The 22,886-nt window shown below is 37.4% G+C and overlaps 1 protein-coding gene across 1 annotated transcript; it reads right to left on the bottom strand.

The window, feature by feature from the left end:
- Positions 1-1,218: 1,218 nt before the first annotated feature.
- On the bottom strand, positions 1,219-21,953 carry LOC145479501 (uncharacterized). The gene is made up of 30 exons (XM_081457881.1): positions 21,685-21,953; positions 21,468-21,590; positions 19,299-19,343; positions 19,140-19,202; positions 18,926-18,946; positions 18,240-18,325; positions 16,955-17,056; positions 14,474-14,559; positions 13,965-14,037; positions 12,985-13,012; positions 12,474-12,548; positions 12,144-12,236; positions 11,585-11,651; positions 10,787-10,908; positions 9,889-10,080; positions 8,927-9,266; positions 8,206-8,351; positions 7,657-7,710; positions 7,482-7,535; positions 7,202-7,264; positions 6,829-6,876; positions 6,367-6,384; positions 5,889-5,912; positions 5,477-5,506; positions 4,472-4,675; positions 3,679-3,873; positions 2,982-3,230; positions 2,309-2,365; positions 1,898-2,044; positions 1,219-1,562 (listed from the first exon to the last, which is right to left on the bottom strand). The coding sequence occupies exons 1-30, from the start codon at positions 21,823-21,825 to the stop codon at positions 1,305-1,307; spliced, it is 3,204 nt and encodes a 1,067-aa protein (XP_081314007.1). The 5' UTR covers positions 21,826-21,953; the 3' UTR covers positions 1,219-1,304.
- Between the last annotated feature and the right edge of the window lie 933 nt (positions 21,954-22,886).

Raw genomic sequence — 22,886 nt, 5'->3', positions numbered from 1 at the left:
TTCAGTGAGTATACAGGTTTGATGAGGAAAATTCCTGTCTCTTGTTCCAGGTTTTCAAAGCAAGATGTCAACTGTTGTGCGAGCCGTTCTCTGTCGCTGGCATATCTGTCCATTTTATCACCCCACCACTGAGCGCGTTTGTTCTGCAGCGATTCCATCTTATCCAAGGTGGAAAACACGCCTTCGTCAAGACTGCGACTTTGTTTCAAGCTTTGTTCTAAAAAGAGGAATGCATTCAGGGTCAAAAATAAGTGCAAAAATTGAAATTATACGAGAAATGTTTAATCGCATTCAGAAATGCTGCGCGTCGAATTTTCAACTCTCCTCTCGGTGTTTGGAAATGTGGTCAAGCACGGTCTTTCGTGCTTGATATATGACCCAATTCCTGCACCACACACAACTTACCGATATCTTTCATGGCTCGATGGTGGCTGTACCGTCTGACGATGTGTGCCAGTCGTTTGGACGGTAAACTAACATAGTCATCCATGTGTTCTATGATCACCGAGAAACTGTTTTCAGACAATCGACCTTCGTTAACAGCGCGCTTTAGGATCTTGCCGTTCCGCTCTGCATCGAGTCGCGTGAACATGATGGAAGAACTTGTACGCTGTTAGGAAAGAGGAAATTCAAATGTTAAGTCATTGTAAGAGAAAAGTTTGTGTGCAAGAGGTGAATTTAGGAAGTAACTAACATAAAGTAAACATAAAACATTCAAAAGAGAGACAGCTTTCAACTATTAAAATAAGGCTATAGCATAGCCTGTCGCTACGACCGATTTTCCAATAACAACTCGAAGCAAAAACATTTGACCGGTGGAAAGGGCGGGAAATAGCTAATTAATACAGAGTGTTAGATAAGAATAATCTAATTTTCCTTATGATTTTAGGCTTTTTATTGTGACTTTTATCTAACTCTAACAATGTATATATTTCGTCGCCCCCCCCCCCCCCTCCCCCTTTTGTCTTGACCTCTTAGTCTCGCAGTGATGGGTATATCCCTTTGCAGGCCCCGCTGTTGCAAAACAAGTAAGCAGCAGAGAGTGCGGGAAAACATGCAACCTGTAAGGAGTAAACGATCGAAAGCGCGGGAAAACATGAAACCAGTGAAAAGCGCGGAAAAACATTTCAATGCTGAAAAGCACGGGAGAAAATGTAGCCAGTCGGAAGAGCAGGAAAGAATGTAACCGGTGAAACGCGCGGAAAGTGACAGCCAACTGGCCAAAGGTCCGGTATCCTTAATCTGACGGTTGGCTTGTAGTTATTTTCAGTCGATAAAGTCTTATTATACATGTAGATAGCAAGTTAAATTTCAGTAATGTATACCCCAGATGAAGCGGAGCGTGTGTTCCTGAGCTCTGCCAGTTGATTTCTCAGCTGTGTTATGGTGTCCTGCATGTCTGTCATCACTGCTACGTTCTGACTGGTTTGTTCTTGATGGAACTTTGTTTCCTCGTCCAGATGTTGTTGCAGACGCTCGTAGCTTTCAGCCAGGTCGTTGTATTCCTTCAGCAATTTGACATAGTTGGATTCCATGGCTGATATATCTGGCAAATCCTCCTTCTACAATAGATGCAAACAGTTGAAAAGAGAACGAACTCAGGCAACACACTTGGAGAACAAAATTGCAGTTTACAAACGAAGCAATAATTTAAATTGCAAAACCTTAATTCACCACTCATCTATGTGGTTTATCAACTCAGTTTAAAACGCGAGATGGTGAAAGAACGCATCAAAACAGTTTTAACAACTGCTAAATAGTTAATTTAGCCGATATATCACACTTTAAAATATGTGGTCCTTTCCCACAATGAAGCGACCATATTTTTCATGCGTTTTACTCATGCAATAAAAATCAAGTACAGTTATTCTACAACAGCATGCAAAGGAAGATCTACCTTTAAGCTTTTTGGCCGCCACTCTGGGCGAATAGTTGGCTCCTGTACGGATTCCTCAGCGGTAATCAGTCCTACACTCTTTGTTTCAACAGCAATGGACTGGGAGAGGTGCTGACTGGACAGAACAGTGCCCAGCTGATTCAGAATCTGATTTTAAAAACAATAATAAATTGATCAAAAAAAAAAATCGATAACCAAGTTCAATAAACTAATAAATACACATAGAAGGAGTTGAAGAGTTTTCGATTTCACCAGCTTAAAGCTCAAAATGGTGACTTTACATTAAGAAAGTGCACACCAACACAGCTGTAATTAATTTTTCCCTACGATTCTCCTATCAATGTTAATTTGCCAAGCAAGAGAACTCTACGGAACAAGAAAGAGCTACTAACTATTAAGCTTTTCACTCACCTCGGAAATACTGTTACGGATCTCCGGCATACTTTCTATTATTTGCATGGTGTCCTCCTGGGAATATAATACAACACCACGTGATTAGCTATTTCAAGAGTTTATAAATCTCTATGCAATGAAAGTGTTAACAAAACAAACCATGCTATCCACTGGATACGGATTCCTCCGGTGGATAGCATTATTCAACTTTTGAACAACCCAGGCCTGCCCGAAAGGGTTTTGGGGCAGCGGAGGGGGGAGGGGAAGATTGATGATGGAAAATATAACTTTCGCAAGTTACTATAAAATCAATATGTATTTATATTCTTGTAGATGGAACAAATCTCTCCCTTCAATTTAAGTATTTAATTCCAAAATTAAAATGATTCACCAGCTTGAGACAATGATCGCAAAATCAAATAATAAATTAAAAGCTCACAATATGGAACGGGGCAAGTACAAAAACAATTAGATTGACATAGAATCTCGTACTGTTGCTACACTGCACTAGTATCATATCTAAAAGTAGAAGAGAGTTAAGAGGAACTGACGTGTGTGTGCATGTTAATGTATGAGTTACCGTGTCTGTTTGTTTCTGAACTATGTGTGTTTATAAAAAAAAAAATGTAAGTAACCTCAAATCAATGAAAACTAATAAAATACAAAAAAAATTGATATAAAACTCATTCACCTGGTTGAGAATGACAGGCTTTACGCTCTTGACCAGATTAGCTTCCTCACTAAGCCCTTCAGCATCCAGCCACTGCACCATGTTACGACTAAACAACAGGACTGCCTCGTAAGTGCGCATGGTCTCCTGGGCCACTGGGTGCTCAGTCAGAGCAGAGTTTATGAGCCGTCTGCGAGCCCTCGCACTCATGATAGGCCTTTTCTCCTCGGGAGGAGACAGCATTGCTGGTTTAGATTGACGAGGAGCATTCTTTCAAACCAAAGAAAACAAATTATTAGACAGTCAATAGCAGAGTAATGTAATTTCACCTTTTTTCAGTTTTTCATCTTTCGTCATATCCGTCACCCTTTTTAGTTTAAATCCAGGGTTATGCTCAATTCTCTGCTCGAGTTATACATACATAAACGCGGAAGAACTTGACCGAACATTGAATCACTCGTCACCATCAGAGCAATAAAAGGTTTTGTGAATAAGCGATACTCTAACAACTCGAACGAGACTGAGGGACGAATTGGCAATGGAATACTATGCTTAAAAAGTAAAAATAAATAAGTTTATTTACGTGTGAGATGTAGATGCACGTAGAAGGACACAGATGGATGTTTAATAAAGTATTAAGCAAGTCAAAACCTGGACGACTCTTAAAGCGTTGATTTAAAGCTTGAAACGATGTATAACAGGAAGTAGTCTCTCTGACCTCGTCCGTTTCCAATTTAGCTGTGCCCGAGCTTGGTCTGGAGTCAAATTTAAGGCTTGAAGCAGCCCCGTCAAATCCACTGTCACGTGGGCTAAGTTCCCTTCCAGCAACTTGCTCTTCTGTTCCAGTGTCAATCAAATGAGCGGATGATTGACGGGACGACTGGCTTCCAACTGAATGATACCTGGTGGCCTCCTAAGAAAACAAGACCAGATCAGTAAACGTAACAGAAAACGAGGGACTCGAAGACTCTAATGATTATAGCGCTGAACTAATAATCTAGCTGTTCGGGTTCAAACCTTAGTCGCGGTCACAGTTCTGTCCACCGAGGTGTACTTAAATGGGAACTAGCGAATTGCTGGGGCAATCTGACAGAATGCAGGGGGGAGGGGGTCAACCCTGCGAAGGACTGGCATCCCAAAGAGGGGGAAGTATCAGCAATAATTTTAGCCGCTTCATGTCACATAAACCGCTATTCGCTATAACCAAAAGCATTGCTACTCTCCTCCCATTGGTTGGAATGTTAGTCCACCGCAAGCTATCCCTCAGCATGATATCCCATGTACGGTGGCCTAGTGGTTAGTGCGTTGACTCCGGATCGAGCGGTCTATCCAGGATCATTTCGATGTGTTCTGGGTAAGATCATTTTATTACTCTCTCTGTGTTTCTCAGACCATGTGTAAACATGAGTACTAGCGAATTTCGGGGGCGACCTGACAAAAAAGTCATGAGACAGACTGCTAACCAGATCAAATGATGCATTGCATCGAAAAGCTCAACTCGGATGTCATACCTGTTCGGTTCCCAAGGACATGGAGGTCATGGTCTGTTCCTCACGCATGTTTGCTAAGGATTTACTTGTCATTGTTTCCTGCTCTTGCTTGTCAAATAATGAGCCGCTTGTCATGGTCTCCTCTTCAGTCCTGTCGTACAGTGATAAACCTGTCATGGTCTGCTCTTCGTGTTTGTCTTGTAAAGCCTTCTCCCTTAGTTTTTTCTGTAAACAAAATCAATTTCATGACTATACATTACGTGCCAATACACTAGGCAACTATTCCATGGTAAAATGTTGACGTCGGCACGGTATTGTTCCCAGGATTCCGACAGATTAGAAGATTATTATTTTTATTAGTTTTAGTATAGATATGAATATATTCATTGTATTTGTAAATCCTGATGAAAAGATTAACAGTACAAATTCCCAATAAACTACCAAATAAACTTGTAAAATGAGGTGTTACTTTTTGTTTCTGGTTTTTTAGAAAGACAAGTGTCAAAGTGAGGTGGAATTACTGAACATTTTAAATCGATCTATCAAAGTCACTACTTGTATGCCTGGTGACCGACACGTGCTTTAATTTACGACACAGAGACTGAAACAGTGCTTTATGCTCAGTTAGGTACTTCCACAACCGCCAGTTTCTACTTTACAATTTGATCAATCCCAGATGTGCGTGACTGTTACATGACCTCAGGGCTGTCATTATGGGCCGTAACCCGTATCACCTGTTACGGCCGAGTATGCTTGATTGGCCATTGATGTTACGGCCAACGGGTGAACTTACCTGTTCTTGGTAAAATGCACCCACAAGTAACAAGTTTGTTACAGGTGTGAGGACTAAGGCAATGGGTGACTCAAAACTTAATGACAGCCCTGCATGTAGCTACATCGATGAGAACGGCGCGGTCGGATGAAATCTTTTATAGCAGATTTTCACTATCGCATTTTTTTCCAGCAATGAATCGATAAAAATGACTGTCAAATTGAGGCTTCTGGCTCAGCCTTAAGTATTCTTACCATTTCCTCCTGTTCTGAAAGGTATTCTTCCTACAAGAGAAAGTGATTACACCTGTCAATAGTTGATATAAAATACTCTCTGATTGGCCAGTCATCAATTAGTTTAAATAAGTACAAAGCGGCGTTATCAAATCAAAATTCGACCAAAAAGAAACTTGTCACTAGCATCAAAAAAGGCAAACTCCAGAAACACAAAACGTAGGTATATGGCACTGCATGTACGATATATAGTACCAAGGCAATGAAGACAGTGGTCATGATTAAGCATGTCTTTCTTGAAATCACAGAGAAATTGATTAATTCAGCACACCAGCTACAAAGAGAAACATTTACATTACCATGTCTACGTCAGGATAAATTGAGACTTAACATATTGGTCATTTTGGGGAAGAAAATTGTAACGAAAACTCACCAGTTGCAAGACTGCCTGTTCAGCCTGAAAGAAAAAAGGAGTTACTTGGTAAACAGCCCACTTCATGGTCGCGGCCGGTTTGCAAATTACTGCTCTGACACATCCATACTGAATTTGACACGCAAAGAATTCCCACATTTGTTGACTCCGACCTTCTCCTTACGCAGCGTAGATTTTTTACTATCTTCACAATATATAGTAAACATAAAATGTACTAATTTTGTTTCTTGTCGTCTGGCTGCCATGCATCGACCGAGAACTTTTGTAGGTATTAGAATACCACGCAACTCGAAGTACTTTACAAGCATAATCTAACTATTGCAAACATGTTTCCTTCGTAGCAGGTGATTGTTTAAATGTTCCCAGAAGTTGAAATCCCAATAATTATTAAACTGATAAAAAAAACACAGAGAGAAACTGAAGTATTTTAAAATGCTGTTGACAAAAAATGCTCTGGCTAAATGTACAGCATTCTTACCTCTTTTTCCGCTTGTTCCTGGGGGAATAACGAGTAAGAAAATTAGATGACATAGCATTTTATTTGAACAAACTATCACGAGACGACTAAATTTGTTTGCCTCGACGAAAATTTAGCTATACGAAGACATTGTTTGAAGTTTAGTACAATTGACTACGGTACTACGCTGTTAAATAATACATTGGAACTCCGTTAACACGAGCACTTTAAAATTGTGGTCGTATATGTATATAAGCAGTGGTCGTGATTAACGGAGTGCCTAAACTAATAAAATGACTAGCTGAGTGCTTTTGTCGCGCCAGAAAAGTAGCTTTGATAACGAACGTGTCGAGGTCGTTTCAACGTGGGGTTCTAAGGTGGGAGTTCTTTGTGACTGAATAATAAAAGTGTTGATACCAAAAACATCTATCAGTCTAGCATATCACTTCTCACCACTACGATCTATTAACAACCCAAAATTACCTTGAGTAACTCAGCGTCTTTTATCCTGCTAAGCAACACTTCTTTTTCCTGTTGGTCAAATAAAAGACTTGAGAGGCAATTCGCAGCTACACTTTCTGTTGCCTACTGTTGAACATCTAGCTTCTCTTTACTTTTTTCAGTTGGCACGTCAGGAGAATTAAGAACTTGATTTTTGAAGGAAAAACATTTGAAAACAAACTTCTTCACAGAGAAATAGGAAGCGAGAATTTTGAAAATTCTAAATTTTAAGATGGTTTTCCACCAAGAAAAAGCAGCTTGTTACACCTATACTGGTAATGAACACTTAAAAAGCAACATAAAGCACGCTAAGAACGAGTAATACAAAATAAAGCTCATTATATTTATTTCTTACCTTTTGGAAACTGTCTTGAAATTCCTCATTTTGCTTTTTCAAGGAATTCGTTTTCATTATATACTACAAAGAAAAGAAACAAAAACAAATATCTTCAAACTGGCTGCACCAAAGATGCCTTGTAATCTGCCGAATTTCGAAGCTTATTTCAGTAATAACTTTGTAAAATCCTTGATGAACGAATTCGTTCACGTACATAAATTGCTACTGAAAATAGCAACTTGAACGTATTATTAGCGTTGAAGTGCAATAAACAAACCAAAGCAAATTGTTCACATGCCTTGTTTTTCAATTCTGCAAGTTCTAACTCCAGCTTCTTCTGTCTCTCTTGCGCCTAAAACACAAAGTAAGCTCAGACATTGAGGCGCAAAGAACTTGAACATCACTGTTCTTCATGACATTCACCATTACAAATAAGTCAACCTGGCAAGCATTGTACACAAAGAACTACACACCGTAACCTTGTAATCTTCTAGTTTCTGCATAAGACGTTCTTTAGAAAGTGATTCCTACGAAGTAAACGGACACAAGGAACATTAGACGTGTCATGATACAGTTTAATTTCCGAAAATCTGCATCCCGTTCCTTGACGAGTTTTAAAACTTGGTTACTGGTGATTTTCAAACAGTGACAATACAGTTGCATACTGAGTTTCCAAGAAACACACAACGTGTGTATCATTCAATGGTGCACACGTCTGGGAAGATTTTTTTCCTACATTTTCCCAACATAAGTTGAACCCTCAACCTTCTGCCAAAAGTTGTATTCTCTTACATGATGGTTTCTAAGTTTAGTAGACTTCTGGGAACTACATGTAAGCCGTGTACATGTCACAAGTTCCGCACAACAAGTTGATGCAAATCAGTAGTAGCTTCTAATGTGAATTTTGTGATTCTACAGTCACACTCATGTAAAAACAACTGTATAGCTCTGGTTTGTGTAACTGGCTAAAAAGTATTCTCGGATTTACAGTGTGGATGAAAAAGAGGAAATGCTCAATTTACCAATTCATCGTCCTCGTCTTCTTCCTCCGGAACAACTTGCAGAAAAGACGGTTTCCTAGAACTCTGCTGGGCATTGCTCTCAATGTCACTCAAGTCTTCAGTCTCACTCTGGGTGGCCATGTCTACCATCTCAACAGCTGTTGTGCCTACATGCATTGTAGAGAAAAGAATCAAACACCTTATTTTAGGCATTCATGAGTACGTGTAGATTGGTGATGATGTACAGGTGTAACTGAACGATATAGCCCACATGATATATTCTGGACACAAACACGAGTTACCCACATGCTTGTATAAATTCTTTGTGTCAGTCCAAAAGGAAGAGCTTTATAACATACTGAGGAAAAAGAAATTCACTTAGCCTTAATTTACGCAGATGTAGCTGAAGTTTTTTGCACACATTTGGGCGGTTTTCAATGGAGTTTTGTAGAGTGGTTTTCATTTGACTAATTGAGTGTCAAAGAGAAGGAAAATGTGTACTTGCACCTCACGATTGGTTTCATTTGTGACTGGAAGAAAAAGTGGCACAAGATTTTTAAGCTAACAATGTAGCGAAGTAATGCAAACCTAAATACTTCTCAACACTAAAGTGAAAACTGCTCTATGAAACTATGATATTGCACTTCTTTAATACAATAAATGTATTTGTAATCCTGTCCCACAAATGCCTTGTAAAAAATTCCCACTCTATACAATCAGAGGCACAAACCCCTCCATTTACCTTGGTTATCTGTTGTTTCTTTTGTAACACTTTGTTTCTTTTCTGAATTGTCCTCTGTTGTCCTTGTTTTCTCAGCTGGCTCAATGACAGCTTGAGGTTTATCAGGAGACTTGGATTTTATAGATTTTTCTGGTGTTCCTCCAGCGTTTTTCTCCTTCATGCTGCTCTTCCTCTTGTCAGATTTGGAATCCTTGCGGGAAAGAGAAGACTTCCTTGAAGAACTCTCACTGGACTTATCTTGAGTAATCTCAACAGCTGGTGATGTTTGAGTCGGTGTGGTGGATTTGTTTAATGGAGTTGAAGAACTGTCACTCTGATCTGAGCCTGAACCTGCATCACTCTGTGAATTGGAAAGGCACTATAAATATTGTACTATTTTACGTACTTATGAGAGTAATGCGGATGTTATTAGGAATTACTAACTGAAGGGGTGCATGGAAAAAGACCCTAAGTGACATCTGATAGACTGCAAAATTCTCCTAACAAATTGCTTTTCACTTCCTTGTACAGAAAGGGAGAACTTGACATGAGATCAAAAAACACTTAGGGCCTTTCTCCACGCACCCCTCCAACTGTAACAACAAAATGAATCAGGGTAAGGCATCATCCATTCCAAAAATATTACATCGACGACATATTTAGTGGAACAATACATGTCTATGATATACAGCACTACTGCAATTGATCCTTTCTTGTAACTTGATACACTACTCTGTGGAATGCTTGTAGTATATTCCCTCATCAGTGCATTACACTAGAGTAATCATATTTTCTGTCTAACTAGTTCTGAATCAAAATGAAAGGGCTGCCCTGCACTATAAATTTACTGGAACTGGCATAACATTCTAGATCAACTTGCACCTGCCGGTCATTGGCTGCACTATTAGCAACATTTCACGTGGAAACGTCACTGAGACAAACCCTTAAAATATACAACAAAATCAAAAATACTTTAGCCTTACCTGCTGTTTGCTCTTGTTCATGAATCTTACAGCCTGAGCAGAAGACTTGAGGGATAGCTTCCTGGGTGATTCCCCGCCATCACTCTCAGGTGAGAAAAGACTGCTTCGCTTACTTCCAGAATCAGTTGCTATGGAGTTACGCTTGCTAGAATCTGACAGTTCACTCTTAAGCTCCTCGCTTTTTCTTCTTGCCTGCAAAGTGATTGAAAGAGAGAATTGGCCTTGCCATAAAAAACGATAGGAGTGATTTACTCTGAGGAGGGGAAGAGACTACAATAAAGCATGAGAGAGGTGGTTATTGGAAATTCCAAATGGGACCAGTAAATTGTTTAAGTACATGAGACTTGCTCTGCTGGTGTGGCTCAAACTCCTTTTCAAATCCACAAGAAAGCAAATCTAAAACAAAGCTAATTCGTAAAAGATATTTTTATCAAGTGTGAACATGACTAAGTCATGTGACACAGGACAACAAGAGCAACAAAAACATTCTCTCTATTACCCTTTAAATTACTTACTAGATTACATATAGATACATTTTTGAAAAACAAGAGTATGGGCAACGTGAACTAACCATTAAGTAAAAAAAAAAACCAAGGTTGTCAGTTCACAAATTATCGAAATGCTAGTTTTGGTTGGACACAACCATACAAACACACACAAAAAAAGAAAATATAAACCACAAAGAAAAGAAAAAGAGAACCCAAAATCACACACCAATGTAAATATTAAACACCCAAATCACAATAATTCACCCCTAAACAGAAGTAAAATCACCTCAACCCTTAAAAATTTTATTTGAAACTTCCCACAAGTCCCGTCCCTTCCCTCCCCTTCCCTCCTGCTTCTCCTTTTTCCAGGCCCATTGCAGAAGTCTGTTGGTCTCGATACTGACGCTTACCACATCTAGTGCCTTCTGCATCCTGTTCAATTCCACCTTGTGTTCTTCCTGAATCTGGCTCAATTCTCTATGATGCTTGCCCATCATTTCCTTGACTTGTTCATCATAATGCTGCTTTAGCTCTACAGTAATGAACAGCAACAAAAATCCAGATCTCGTTTATCTTTCATTGGTTAGTTACAGGTACCCAGCCTTTTACACACTCTTAATATATACAGTACAAATGCACATACAAGTACATGTTCACATACACATCAAGATGTCACCTAACTGTTAACAGACAAATTATAACATGCAGCAATGAATTTATTATCATAATCTATTATCATAACCTAAAACTTCTAGGAAAATAAAATGAAACTGGTCTGAAAGTTTGAAACCAAAACCAAATTTAAACGACAACATACATCTACATGTGTAACACTTAAGTCCATCTGCACCCTAAAACTGACTAAACTACGATGTACGGTCATTCAAGTACATACTACATGTAGTAATGCAACGCTTTCAAGTGGTATACACACGAGCCTTTAGGCGAGTAGAAAGAGTAGAAAATACAAGTGACAAGTGGAATAAGAGAGAGTTGCATTACTATTTTATACCATGCCATAGAAAATACAGTGCCCAACATAATCAATGCGACATACACGCAGTGCATGATGGAATACCACTGAATATACAACAGCTTTCCTGCATTCTGATTAGCTGTATTTTCCATGGCATGGTATAAAATGTAATAAAAAAGTATATTATTTTATACTGCAGTCTTGTTAAAATTATTTATACACTCAACTGCACCTGTTCTCACATCTGCTATATACTGCTGTTGATCTCGGATTTTTTCCTCATACATATGCTTTGATTTCTACACAGGAATGAATGAAAATACTTGCACCTAAGCATTATCACAATTTACTTTAACTTTTATGAATGCATGCATAATAGAACTCAGATAAAGAAATGTGTAAGTAGACTACATGTAAGTAAGCTTCAGTGCAGTGTAAACTGTACCTGTATGTTTTTAAAGGTTGCAATAGAAAGTTTCCAAGACGCATAAGTGAACTCACAGGCCCACAACAGGAAATCCAGTTAACACAGATTCCACCTTGACAACCTCGACACCTTGAGTTTGTTGCAGCCCAATAAACCTCTTTACTTTCCCAGAGAAGAACTTATTGTGGAAATTATATGTAAGCCAGTGAAGATAATGACAGAAAAAAATTCTTACAGCATAAAGGAGATCCTTGCTTTGAGTTGAAAGGCTATTCTGAAAATCTTTGTTCAAAATATCATTAAGTTGTACAGATGGATGTGTTCAAAATAACATTTTTGTTGTACAAGAAAATTAGTACTGTACCTCGTTCTCTTCTCGTATTTTCTTATGTCTTTCAAAGTCTCTCTCTTGTTTATCTTCCAAATGAGCCACACTTAGCTCCAGTTCTTGGATTGACTAGAAAAAAGTTGAGAAAAATTAGAGTCTAATTATAACATAGAGCACAACAAAGCATGCAAACAGGATACTCCAGCTACATGTAGCTGTATCTCAAACTGTAATTTAAAAAACAAAACATTTAAAGCATGCTAATAGGAGGTTGAAGAAATCAGGACCTACATTTTATGTAAACAACAAACAAATATATCACTGATCATCCTCATCTGAAATATTACTAATATATATAGAGATTACCTTGTTGGCTCTTTGAAGATCGTTCTCCTTTACAGCAAGTTCAGATTTCAGTTCTTTTACTGAGTCTGCAGCTTTCTACATGGACAATAACAAATAAAATAAATATCATGTGATTAGTTTATTTCAGAGTGCTGTACTACATACCAGGAAACAGTTACCACTGTTTAGGAGAGTTTTTTGTTTTAGTTTAATAATGCCCAAAAGGGACACCAAAATAGTGTCTTGTAAACCAAAGAGTTCAATCGTTGGAAAGGCAATTAGGGAAATCACAACTCTGAGAAAGCCATTTATTTACATGAATTTATTTTAATAATTATGGTAGTTGACCATATAAACAGATATATTTAAATTAAGAAAATAATAATAAATCACACCAGTGAAGTATCTATACCCCTTGTCAAGCCAGAGGTGCTGAGGAATGATTCAATGAACTTAATAGAAAGTGAAGTTACTACTACTATATCAGTGGCATGGATTAAATAAAATATTGAGCATGAACAACATCACTTACCTTTGCATTGTCTGCTTGAACTTTGAGCCTTTAAAAGATGATTGAAATAACCTGTGACTATTCAGCAAGTAGTCATAATAATTATAATAAATTATTACTTTGATAAGAGCATTCAACACTTTTCCTGGTCTATGGAACATAAACATGTTTCATCCACATATAATAAAGCAATAGAGTTTTGTCCACAGGCGTAAATATGTTTTGGGCCTGACTCAGACTCATTTAAGCCCGAGCCGCTAAGCAAGGGTTTAAATGAGCTCTGAGAAGGGCCCAAAACATATTTATGCTAAAGAACATAAACTCTATTACTATTATTATCACCTTCAAGGGCATTGAGAAAATAAAAACTAAAATGACAATAATAAAAACAGTCTGAACAATCACAAGAGGGTTTACAAGTTGAAAGGCTTTTATTTTCCCTGAATGAAAATATACAACACATCAAGCGAAGCTGACTAGAAATTACCAAATCTTGCCATCTGAGTTTTCAAAAATTGTAGAAGACATTCGTGAAAGGAAAGATCAATAAAGCTTATTTGTAAGCATTGAATTAATTGTGCAATTGCTAAACTGACAGTTTGGCATACTTGATTGAACTGAGCATGTTTGGCTTGAAGCTGCAAACTTACATGTACAGGTGTACTTCACTACCGGCCATAGAGCTACTACATGCGGTATTTACATCAGAAGCTTCTCTTGAAATAAACGGACAACTAATTGTGGTAATGGTTTCTCGATTTTGATTGCCTGCTCACATGGTTTGATTGTTTGATCCTCACTTTTCATTGATTTATTTCAGCGGGCCAAAATAAATTTTAGCCTGCCAAATTCTTCAGTTTAGTCCACAAAATGCGCCACAAAGCCCAAAGAAGTGATAATAACAGTTTATTTTAACTAGATACATGTAGTGAATATTTTGCAAAATTCCTCCTAAGAGAAATCAAATCCAAATCCACTCCAGCCAGTTATATAGCAAATACCTTTCAACTTCCACTTGTTTCATCTCCATGGACTTGTACATCTGGGACATCTTACCCTCACTGTCCTCAAGATCTACAACAAATTGATTCCAAAAACATTATTTCACAATCAACATGCAACATAGAACCACTACTAACAATATATATAAATATATAATATACACATAAGACACTAGGCAAATATGCATGTTTTAGTTATCAAGCAAAATTACAAGGGGATGCATGTTAATAAAGACCAACTTCCAGGTGCATTCATGTTGATTTTGCAAGTGCAGTGTCCAATTACTAATAGTTCAGATAAAGATGACTGCAGACTCTACTCTCTCTGCTAAATTGAATGATTAAAAGTCAGGATGTTTACAATAACATGTACTTAACTTGGCTGTTTCACAAGATTTACAACCAGGTATCAATAATGAAACCATATTTTTCATATATTTGTATCTGCTGGATAGAGACTTTTACAATTTTCTTTCACAAAAGTTCTAACCAACCATTCATTGACTTACCATTTTGTACTCTGATCAGTTTTTCAGTGAGAGACATGATATCTTGCTGTGCCTGTTGAAGAGCTTTTTCAAGTTTCTTTTTCCCTCTAACAAAAGAAAAATAATGGCTCTTCAATCTCAACAGATATTATCTTACTTAAAAGTATAAACTAAGAAACAAGATAATTCTTAAATTGTGGTCATGATAAATGACACGTAATGTACATGTCTAGATATATAAAAATACAACATAGATCTAAACAAAGCATATGTTAAAGACTTATTAAATCCAGATGCAGAGCCAAAGTACTTACATGTGGCTTAAAAGAGATATGGCTGGCTCTATTTAAATAACTAGTAACCAATTAATGTTGAAAAGTAACTGGGCTTAGAAACGTCTGTTCTTTCTCATGTGGAACAAAATTAATTAAAATGCATATCACTGCAAATGGATTAACACTCACAGTTTTCATAACGAATATGTTAATACACAAATAAAAGTTCAAGACTTCTGTACTTTCTTTTAAGAGTGCTTTATAACAATTCAAAAAACAGAAAGTACAAAATTTGTCAGCTGAGATCAACCAATTCACTGAAAAGAAACCACAGCAAGCATACATTGATAGTAACTCTGAGCAATATACACGATTTGCTACTTGACCAAACACTAAAGTTATTGTTAATTAGTGAACAAACAAAACGATGAAGTGATGACCCAACTAGGTATTACAACTGAGTAACTACAAGTTAACACTAGAAACCAACCCATTGCCAGATGTGTTTAATATCCTTTGAGTTTCAAGAGTACATTGATTTCCTTTGCCCAACTGGATTGATCACTTCAAGTGAAACTCAACACCACAGACAAAAGTGACTGTCTCGTGTGTTGACCTGTTGCTGCAGGGGGTTATGTTTAACTGAAATCTAAGCCCTCTCTTCAAAATGCCTAGCAACAGTATTAACATTAGCATATGAACAATAGTCATATGACTACTGAGGCAGCCCCTTGAGAGACTCACAAAGAAACCAATTAATGAGCACTGATGATATGCATGCCAAACACTTTCAATGGACCAAAGCTAATGACGGTTTAGAGTTTATTTAAATGACAATATTGTCAATAAAAGCTTTTCAAAACCTCAATATAATTAGAATTATTGCTAAAAAAGCTAGCCTTTTGAGAAAATATTCTTATCCTTCAATTTTACATTATTAGGAGTACATATAAGTAAGCCTTCCAAAACCCCAGTTGGGTTATTGACAAAAAAGCTTGCCTTTTGAGTAAATTTTCTAATTATTCAATTCTATTTAGAAGGCGGTATACATGAATTAGTAATCAAACATTTTCATTCCAGATCCAGAGACTCTGACTGGCCACAATTCAGTTTTCCAAATGTCTATGTAAGTACACAGAGTTTGATGAAACTCGAATAGGCCATTTCCAAATTACCTTTAGCCTCTTTCTCAAAGCGAGTCTTGGTGCACAACCTTTCATATGAAAATGAGTTTTCATTCACATGCAAATTAAACTCATTTTCATATAAGTGGTTGAGCACCAGGCCTCACTTTGATAGGGAGGCTTAAGGCAACTCAGAAATGGGCTATTCTAGCATACCGGTACCTGTTAGACTTGTAAGTACAGTTCTCTCAACTCAGGGCAGTTACATATTCACATACTAAGTTTACTATTTTGTCTTGAAGACAGTCAAGGTAAGCATAAAACTCTGGAGAAAACTAAGTGACCTTAAATATACATTGTCACTGAGATCATCATACAAAGTTAAGCTTGTCACAACAAAACTCTTCACAGAAAACTGCCCTTACTTAATTTGCCAGAAAATGACCAAGACAAGGTACATTGTATTTTCCAAAATAAACATCATTGTTAAAGGGACACAGTCAGCTGGCACACATGCACATTTCATAGCTAATTTGCATATCACGGAGATGCAATCCATACTGTTTTTAACCAAATTTGATGAAATGTTATCATAGGATGAGCAAGAGCTCACTAAAAAACAGGTTTTTCGGTAAACGATTGAAAGTAAAGCAAAGCACTCTTCACCCTCGGATTTCTAGATGTACTCGACGCGTATCTTTGATTTCAGGTTAAGGTGAACTCTTTTCAAAGTGAGAAAACTAGTGTCTAGGTCAGCACAGCCCCAAAGCTGACTGTGTCCCTTTAAGAACTAGAGGTTAAGAGCTAAAAGGCATGTTAAGATGGTCAACATAAAACCAGACATTCTTTTGTTCTTGACATCATCTTGACCAGCCATACAATCTACTACTTAATTTCCTGGTACATGTACATTTTCACTTATCTAAAGGTCTGTTTAGACCATTTATTTCAAAGGTTACATGTATGTGTGTTCAATTTTAAGACCAAGCAGTTTGTACCACTGCCTATGGCAGGATGATCTAAAACTAGGCATGATCTACACATACATGTCCCAGTAACCCCAATAAGTTACATTACTGAGTCATTCATGTTTATTAACTTACTTTTTGGTTTCTTTAGGATTCACTATCTCTAAAGCTTTGATGACATCTTTTGAGACTGTGGCCAGTCGCTGTGTTGCTTTTTCTGCTTTGTCCAGGGCATCTCTGAAATACAAACAGCAAGTCAACTTGATTAAGCTTATACAATTCAAACTGAAGGATATTTTACCACTAAAACTAAGGAAACGCCACACTGCACATTTATACTGCCATATTTTAACTAATTGTAACCAAGTCTGGCACCTGTCTGTGGAAAAAGAAGGAAGAGTCAACAAAAGACCTTTGAGGTACACCTTCAAAGAAAAAAGTGCATCTTATCAAGATCTCTTGCAAAGAATCAGACTCCCATTCCAAGGAAACTTGAAGAATCCAAGACATGCTATTGACAATAAACAATTGTATATCAGACAAAGCTCCATCTGCAATTAAAAAATCTTACCACCTTATGAAAATTAACACAACTAATGGAGATATTTTGCCGCAAAGAAATGGAACGAGCTAACAAATGATACAAGAACTAAAGTAGGCACTAATGAAGTGAACAACAAAATTTGATCGCTTAAGTTTGACTGATATCAGAATTTATTGTAATTTGACTCTCTAAATTTTTAGTTCTCTGCATTTATAGTTTTATACGATCAATTATTGTACATTTTTAGTTTTTAATTTTAGAATATACTAGGGTCTAGATTACCTGTAAACTAGCTGATTAGGTAAGCATAACTCCATGTTAAATAAAGTATCCTATTGTTTCGTGAATGTATGCATAATGAAAATAACTCCAATAGTCTCAAACCACAACAATATTCACACATGGTCATGAATACAGGGTTGTTCCTAAGCATCGGCTGCCGGTTAAATTTGCCGGCTGAGAAAGAGGCAATGGCCGACTGGATTTTGGAGGGTCATCACTTGGTAAAAGGTTTTTAGGCTATGCACATACAATCATTTGATATCTGGACGGGCATATTGAACCGCCTAAATCAAAAGTTTGGAATAAATTCTTGACTACCTAGAGTATCAGTGCCACCGTACCAAGTAAAGTAATTGACATAAAATCTTGTTGTGATCACATGTTTAGCATGTTCTCTTTCCGTGTACTGTGTCTGCCATCTTGTAAACACAAAGCTTGGTATCCGCACATTCAAGGCGTTGCCAAAGATTGGGGACAAAAATTTTGTTCCAGGTCTCCCGCAAAAAATGGTGACCAGCCTAATGAAAATCTTAGCCAGGAGACTATTTTCTGAGCTACAACCCTGTGAATGTCAGTTGAATGATTCATGTTTACCTGACTTGAGCACCAACATCTTCAATGTCAAATTCTGGTGGCTCTACATCAAACTGATCTTCATTTCTCCCATTTTGTACAAAAAACTGAAAGAGAAGGATACATTATCTATTGCATTGACTACTAAATATATTAACAACTTGAAAAAGTAATAACTCTTTTTTGTTAATTCACACAAAATATACTTTAATTTTTCATATCTGCTGACTGCAGAAAAAAGACTTAACGTGCCAGATATTATATGGCTTTCATCCTCCCCTCCTCCTCTGGAAAAATAGAATGTTTAATATAACATTTTCATTAACATTTTCCAAAAAACAACTGCACAGCCAATATCCAGCCTGGCCAAAATGCTTTGTAGTGGCATTTAGGATAACAGATTCAGAAGTAGTAGACGAGGAAGACCAGAGATGGATTTGTTAGTTATAGTCAGGATAAGAGTATTCCAGTGTAAAGTAGGCAGCAAATAATTTTAGCGTAAGCTGCAAAATTGCTGCTTGCCAGCCCATTTCAAAATGGCCTAACACTCATGCAGTCTCTTTGACCACTCTGCAAATTTCCATTTCTAATTTTTATAGGTCTATCTCAAGAATTTAATTTTTTAAATAAAATAATTTTATATGAAATTGATTATAAGACTAATAGTTAATATTTTAATAATTATAAATACTATTTTGCTTGCTTACCTCTTGCAACTGGGCTAAAAGCTGAAGGAAATAAAATATTTCATTTAGATCAGAAAAATTGAAGCTAATTATTTATTATTATGTTGAGGTACTGCATTATTCACTCTCATTCTCTCATTCTTTCACAAGACAGTCCAAGGGGTAAGCAACAACACACAGGAACCAGTCACACAGTTAAGTGAAGTAATACTCAAGAAATGGTAATAACACTTACCCTTGCCCTTCGTCCACAAAGATTTTCAAATCCAACAATGAAAACTGCAACCTGTTGTTGATACTAAAAAAAAATTTACAGCAACAATATATTAATAGATTTGGTTATTATGATGAAATCTTAGGACAATAACTATCCAATTACACGGATAAATCTTACCTTTCGTTTAGCAACAGGGTCTGATAAAATTATGAGCAGCTGAGTCTACAAAAGACACAGAAAAAGATTTGCTTTTATCATCACATATCACAAGTCAGATCAATATGAGCAGTGTATCTACATGCTTTTTAATTTATGTAAGCCATTACACAAATTAAATATGCCTTGGTCCTTTGCCTTTGATACCTTGCCACAATATAGATGTGAACAGAAAGCCTTAAGAATGGTGCCTACTAAAAACAAAGGTCTATTGCCCAAAGTAGGACTACATGCAAGTAGAAAAAGAAGATCTTAGAAAGGGCAGTTGGAATCCAAAAAGAAAACTGGGAGTAGCCGCACATTTTACCAAACAACTGTGACCTCACATGGGAAAACATACACCAACAGCTATCCGTTAAAACGGGCAAAACAAACCGCTGAGAAACATGTATCAAACAGATAATTAAAGCTTTAAAATGGTTTCTTGGGTGATTCAAATGGCTCAACAAAAAATGCTGACATCAACTTCCTTTCTAAATGAACAAAAATTATTCGTTCACAGATTTCATTGGAATTTGCCTTAAATAAAACACAAAACCAAGTCATATTTATTAACCATAATTATCTTTATAATACATGTACATGGCAAACAGTAAGTAAACATAAAAACTTCTTTTGGTATTTTTTTGTAACAAAATGGTCACAACAACACAATTAGCATCCTTGACACACTGTAATGTGCAGTTCCAGAAAATATCCGTACTCCCCCCACAAAAGGGATTGGAATTTCTTGAGGAGTGGGAGATTCTCAAACACCAAAAAATTTAAAGAAATGTGTGAAGCTTAACTGGAATTTCCAGAGGGGTGGGGAGGTCTTAGAAAAGATCCCTTCTGTGGGGGAGGTATGGATATTTTCTGGAACTGCACAATAAGGTAGCTGTGCACTTGATAGCGTAGTTGATTTCATCAGTTTCAACCCTAGCGTACACATGCTGTGTAGTAATACCCATGCCTTGCATGATGTGCAGACGTAAGCTAACTAGCAGTGAGAGGGAGAGACAAATGGTGAAATTGGGATCTCCTGGGTAATCTTTTTTTCAATTTTTTTTTTACGTTCAATGGCATCTCTGAATGTTGTGTTACCAATTGATAAACACAAAACAAAGAAGAAGACCCTCAATACAGCTGTAAATAAAGGTCGTCTCACTCCATCGAATGAAATGGCACAAATTGGTGTCTGACTGTCTCTGAAGCCCAGGGATAATAAAGGCTCAGGAAAAATGGAGAGAGCAGGTGTACATGAAAAAGCACTTTCACACCCCCACTCCTAACCCAACCGAAAGTATAAGGTATATAAACCCCCAAAATACTCTTGAAAATCTTGATTCCAAAGATGTATAAGATTCAACGAGTATAGTACACCCCAACAAAATAAATTTCAGTAACACACAGACACAGAGCTAAAGATATAGAATGATTTAAAATGAGCATTTGCACTTTAAGTGATGACCGATTATATCTGAGTACCCCTCGATGACCAAACATATATTTTGTACTTCCGTGACATTTTCTTCCCTGGTTACTCTTCAATGCTTTTCATACCGGTCTTTCTCAACAGGTCTTTGTTGTAAGCTTACATGGTCCACGCTAAAGCCTTTTTTATATACGAGTTCAAGATAGTTTCTACAAGGGCCTTGGCATAACAGGAAAACCAACATATAAATAGTTTTCAAAATATCAGGAAAAATAAGGCCGGAAAGACGACCAAAATTGATCAAAACAACAGAACTGATGTACATAATTTTCGAACTCTGTCTATTCATGAACTCTTTCGAAGATCATACTCAAATATCTCGAACCGGGCCGCGAAGGTCAGTTGATCAGAAGTAGCTATTATAATTATAAACCTCTTCCTTTAAACGGTTTAGAAAAATACAACAAAAAGACAGAGAATGTCTAGTCACGAACATTAATTCTAAAACAAAAGACAAGAGCACCAAAATATGACAGAGCAATTTATATGGACGCCTTTTGACTCCCAAGAGGCCACACACAAAGAAAACAAAATGACGGCTTGGTATTGAAGGCAAGCTTACGATTCGAGCCAGGTTTGTAATCAAAGATTAAAAAGCTAAAATCGTTCTTTACATTACGGTGACCTGGCATGGTACACGAAGCGATCTCACTCACCGTATCGTCTACAAATTCCAAAGTCGCTTGCTCCCTGATAAAATCCTCGGCGATTCGTTCAACTTCTTTCTCGTCGAGTTGATGTCCGGACAGTTTTTCACTTAGTTCGTACGCGTCTATGGTCTGCGGAAGACATCAAAAAATAAAAAAAAAAGAAGAAAGGATCCAACAAGGACAGAAAGAGGAAAAAACGGCCCGTAAAAGCGGGTTAACTTACTCTCGTTACGCGCTCATGAATTCGAGTAAGCTCCTCTTGTGTTTCGACAACCTGCCTCACGGCCTTCTTTCTCGCGTTGTCTTGAATGATAGCCAGAGCCGGAGCATCTCCACGCTCAGAAAAATCCTCCACTTCCAACATTTTTTCTTTTTTAAAGTAACTAGCCCATGACTTAAGCGATATTTTCGCTCAGGTTCTCAAAGCTAGCAGCGTAAAAAGACAGAGTTTATAATCTGGAGATGAGCTTGGGTTGCTATATAAACTGTTTATGAAATCTCAAATAGCCACTAATTCTCCTGTCGAGGGACGGGTAGGGAAATACTACCCATCATCCTTTGTGTGTATGGCGGGAAAAGGGCGAGAATTGGGGTGCTTACCATTTGACAGAAAAAATCCGGAAATTTCGGTTGAAAGTCAAATGGAACAGTACTTTTCCGGAAAATCCGTTCGGAAATTGTAGACTACCTCTAGAGGCAGTCCTCTTTTTCCGTTCGGAACGGAACGGCGGAAATTTCCTTACCATTTGGCAAATTTTCCAGTTTCCAATCTCTCATCAGCCGAAAACAATTACGAGAAATCGAATTGCAAGTGGTAAGCGTCATCTCGTTCGGTTGGTTTGCTAATTTTGGAAAAACCCTTACCATTACACAACGGTCATCCCAACCGGTTTATTCTGACAAATGGTAAGCACCCGTGGTCATTGCCTGAAGACCTTGAAGCATTGTTCATGCGTATTTGCACCTGACCTTAAAAACATAAACTAGGAGGCGCAAGAAAAGAAGAAGCAACAATGAAAAATCTAAAATGGAACAGGCTAAACAGGAATTAAAACACGATTTTCATCCTCGTAACAATTTGCAAGCCTTAACAAGTCTTCCTCATGAACAGCTAACACTACCCAGGCCAAGCGAAAATGTTGATCCTCTTTACTTCAGCGTCTTTGTCCAACTTACTTTCATTTCTCAGCTAACGTGCCAATTGGTTTCGGCTTCAAAAGGAAAAACGAAAAAAAGCACTACGTCAAATTTTCAAGGGGTTACTAGCAGTCCGATAGTTCCGAGACATAAATACTCTATTGTCTTTATTGTTCACCACTATTTTTCTGTTTCCGCGCGCCAGTTCAAAAGTGATGTTCAATTATTTTCAGCTATTTTGGACGAAAGTCGTGAAAATTTGAAAAAGAAAACAGAAATAAACCCACT

Source organism: Orbicella franksi, chromosome 2 (assembly GCF_964199315.1).
Source record: "Orbicella franksi chromosome 2, jaOrbFran1.1, whole genome shotgun sequence".
Lineage (NCBI taxonomy): Eukaryota > Metazoa > Cnidaria > Anthozoa > Scleractinia > Merulinidae > Orbicella > Orbicella franksi.
The sequence above is the reverse complement of the archived record's forward strand: the minus strand, read 5'-3'. Positions and strand labels throughout refer to the sequence as shown.

Coding starts and splice junctions, on each gene's coding strand:
- LOC145479501 (XM_081457881.1), bottom strand. CDS start 21,825: ATGTTGGAAGTGGAGGATTTTTCTGAGCGTGGAGATGCTCCGGCTCTG. Junction 21,591..21,684: donor TTCATGAGCGCGTAACGAGA/GTAAGTTAACCC, acceptor TGTCTTCCGCAG/ACCATAGACGCGTACGAACT. Junction 12,549..12,984: donor TTCAAGCAGACAATGCAAAG/GTAAGTGATGTT, acceptor TTGTCCATGTAG/AAAGCTGCAGACTCAGTAAA.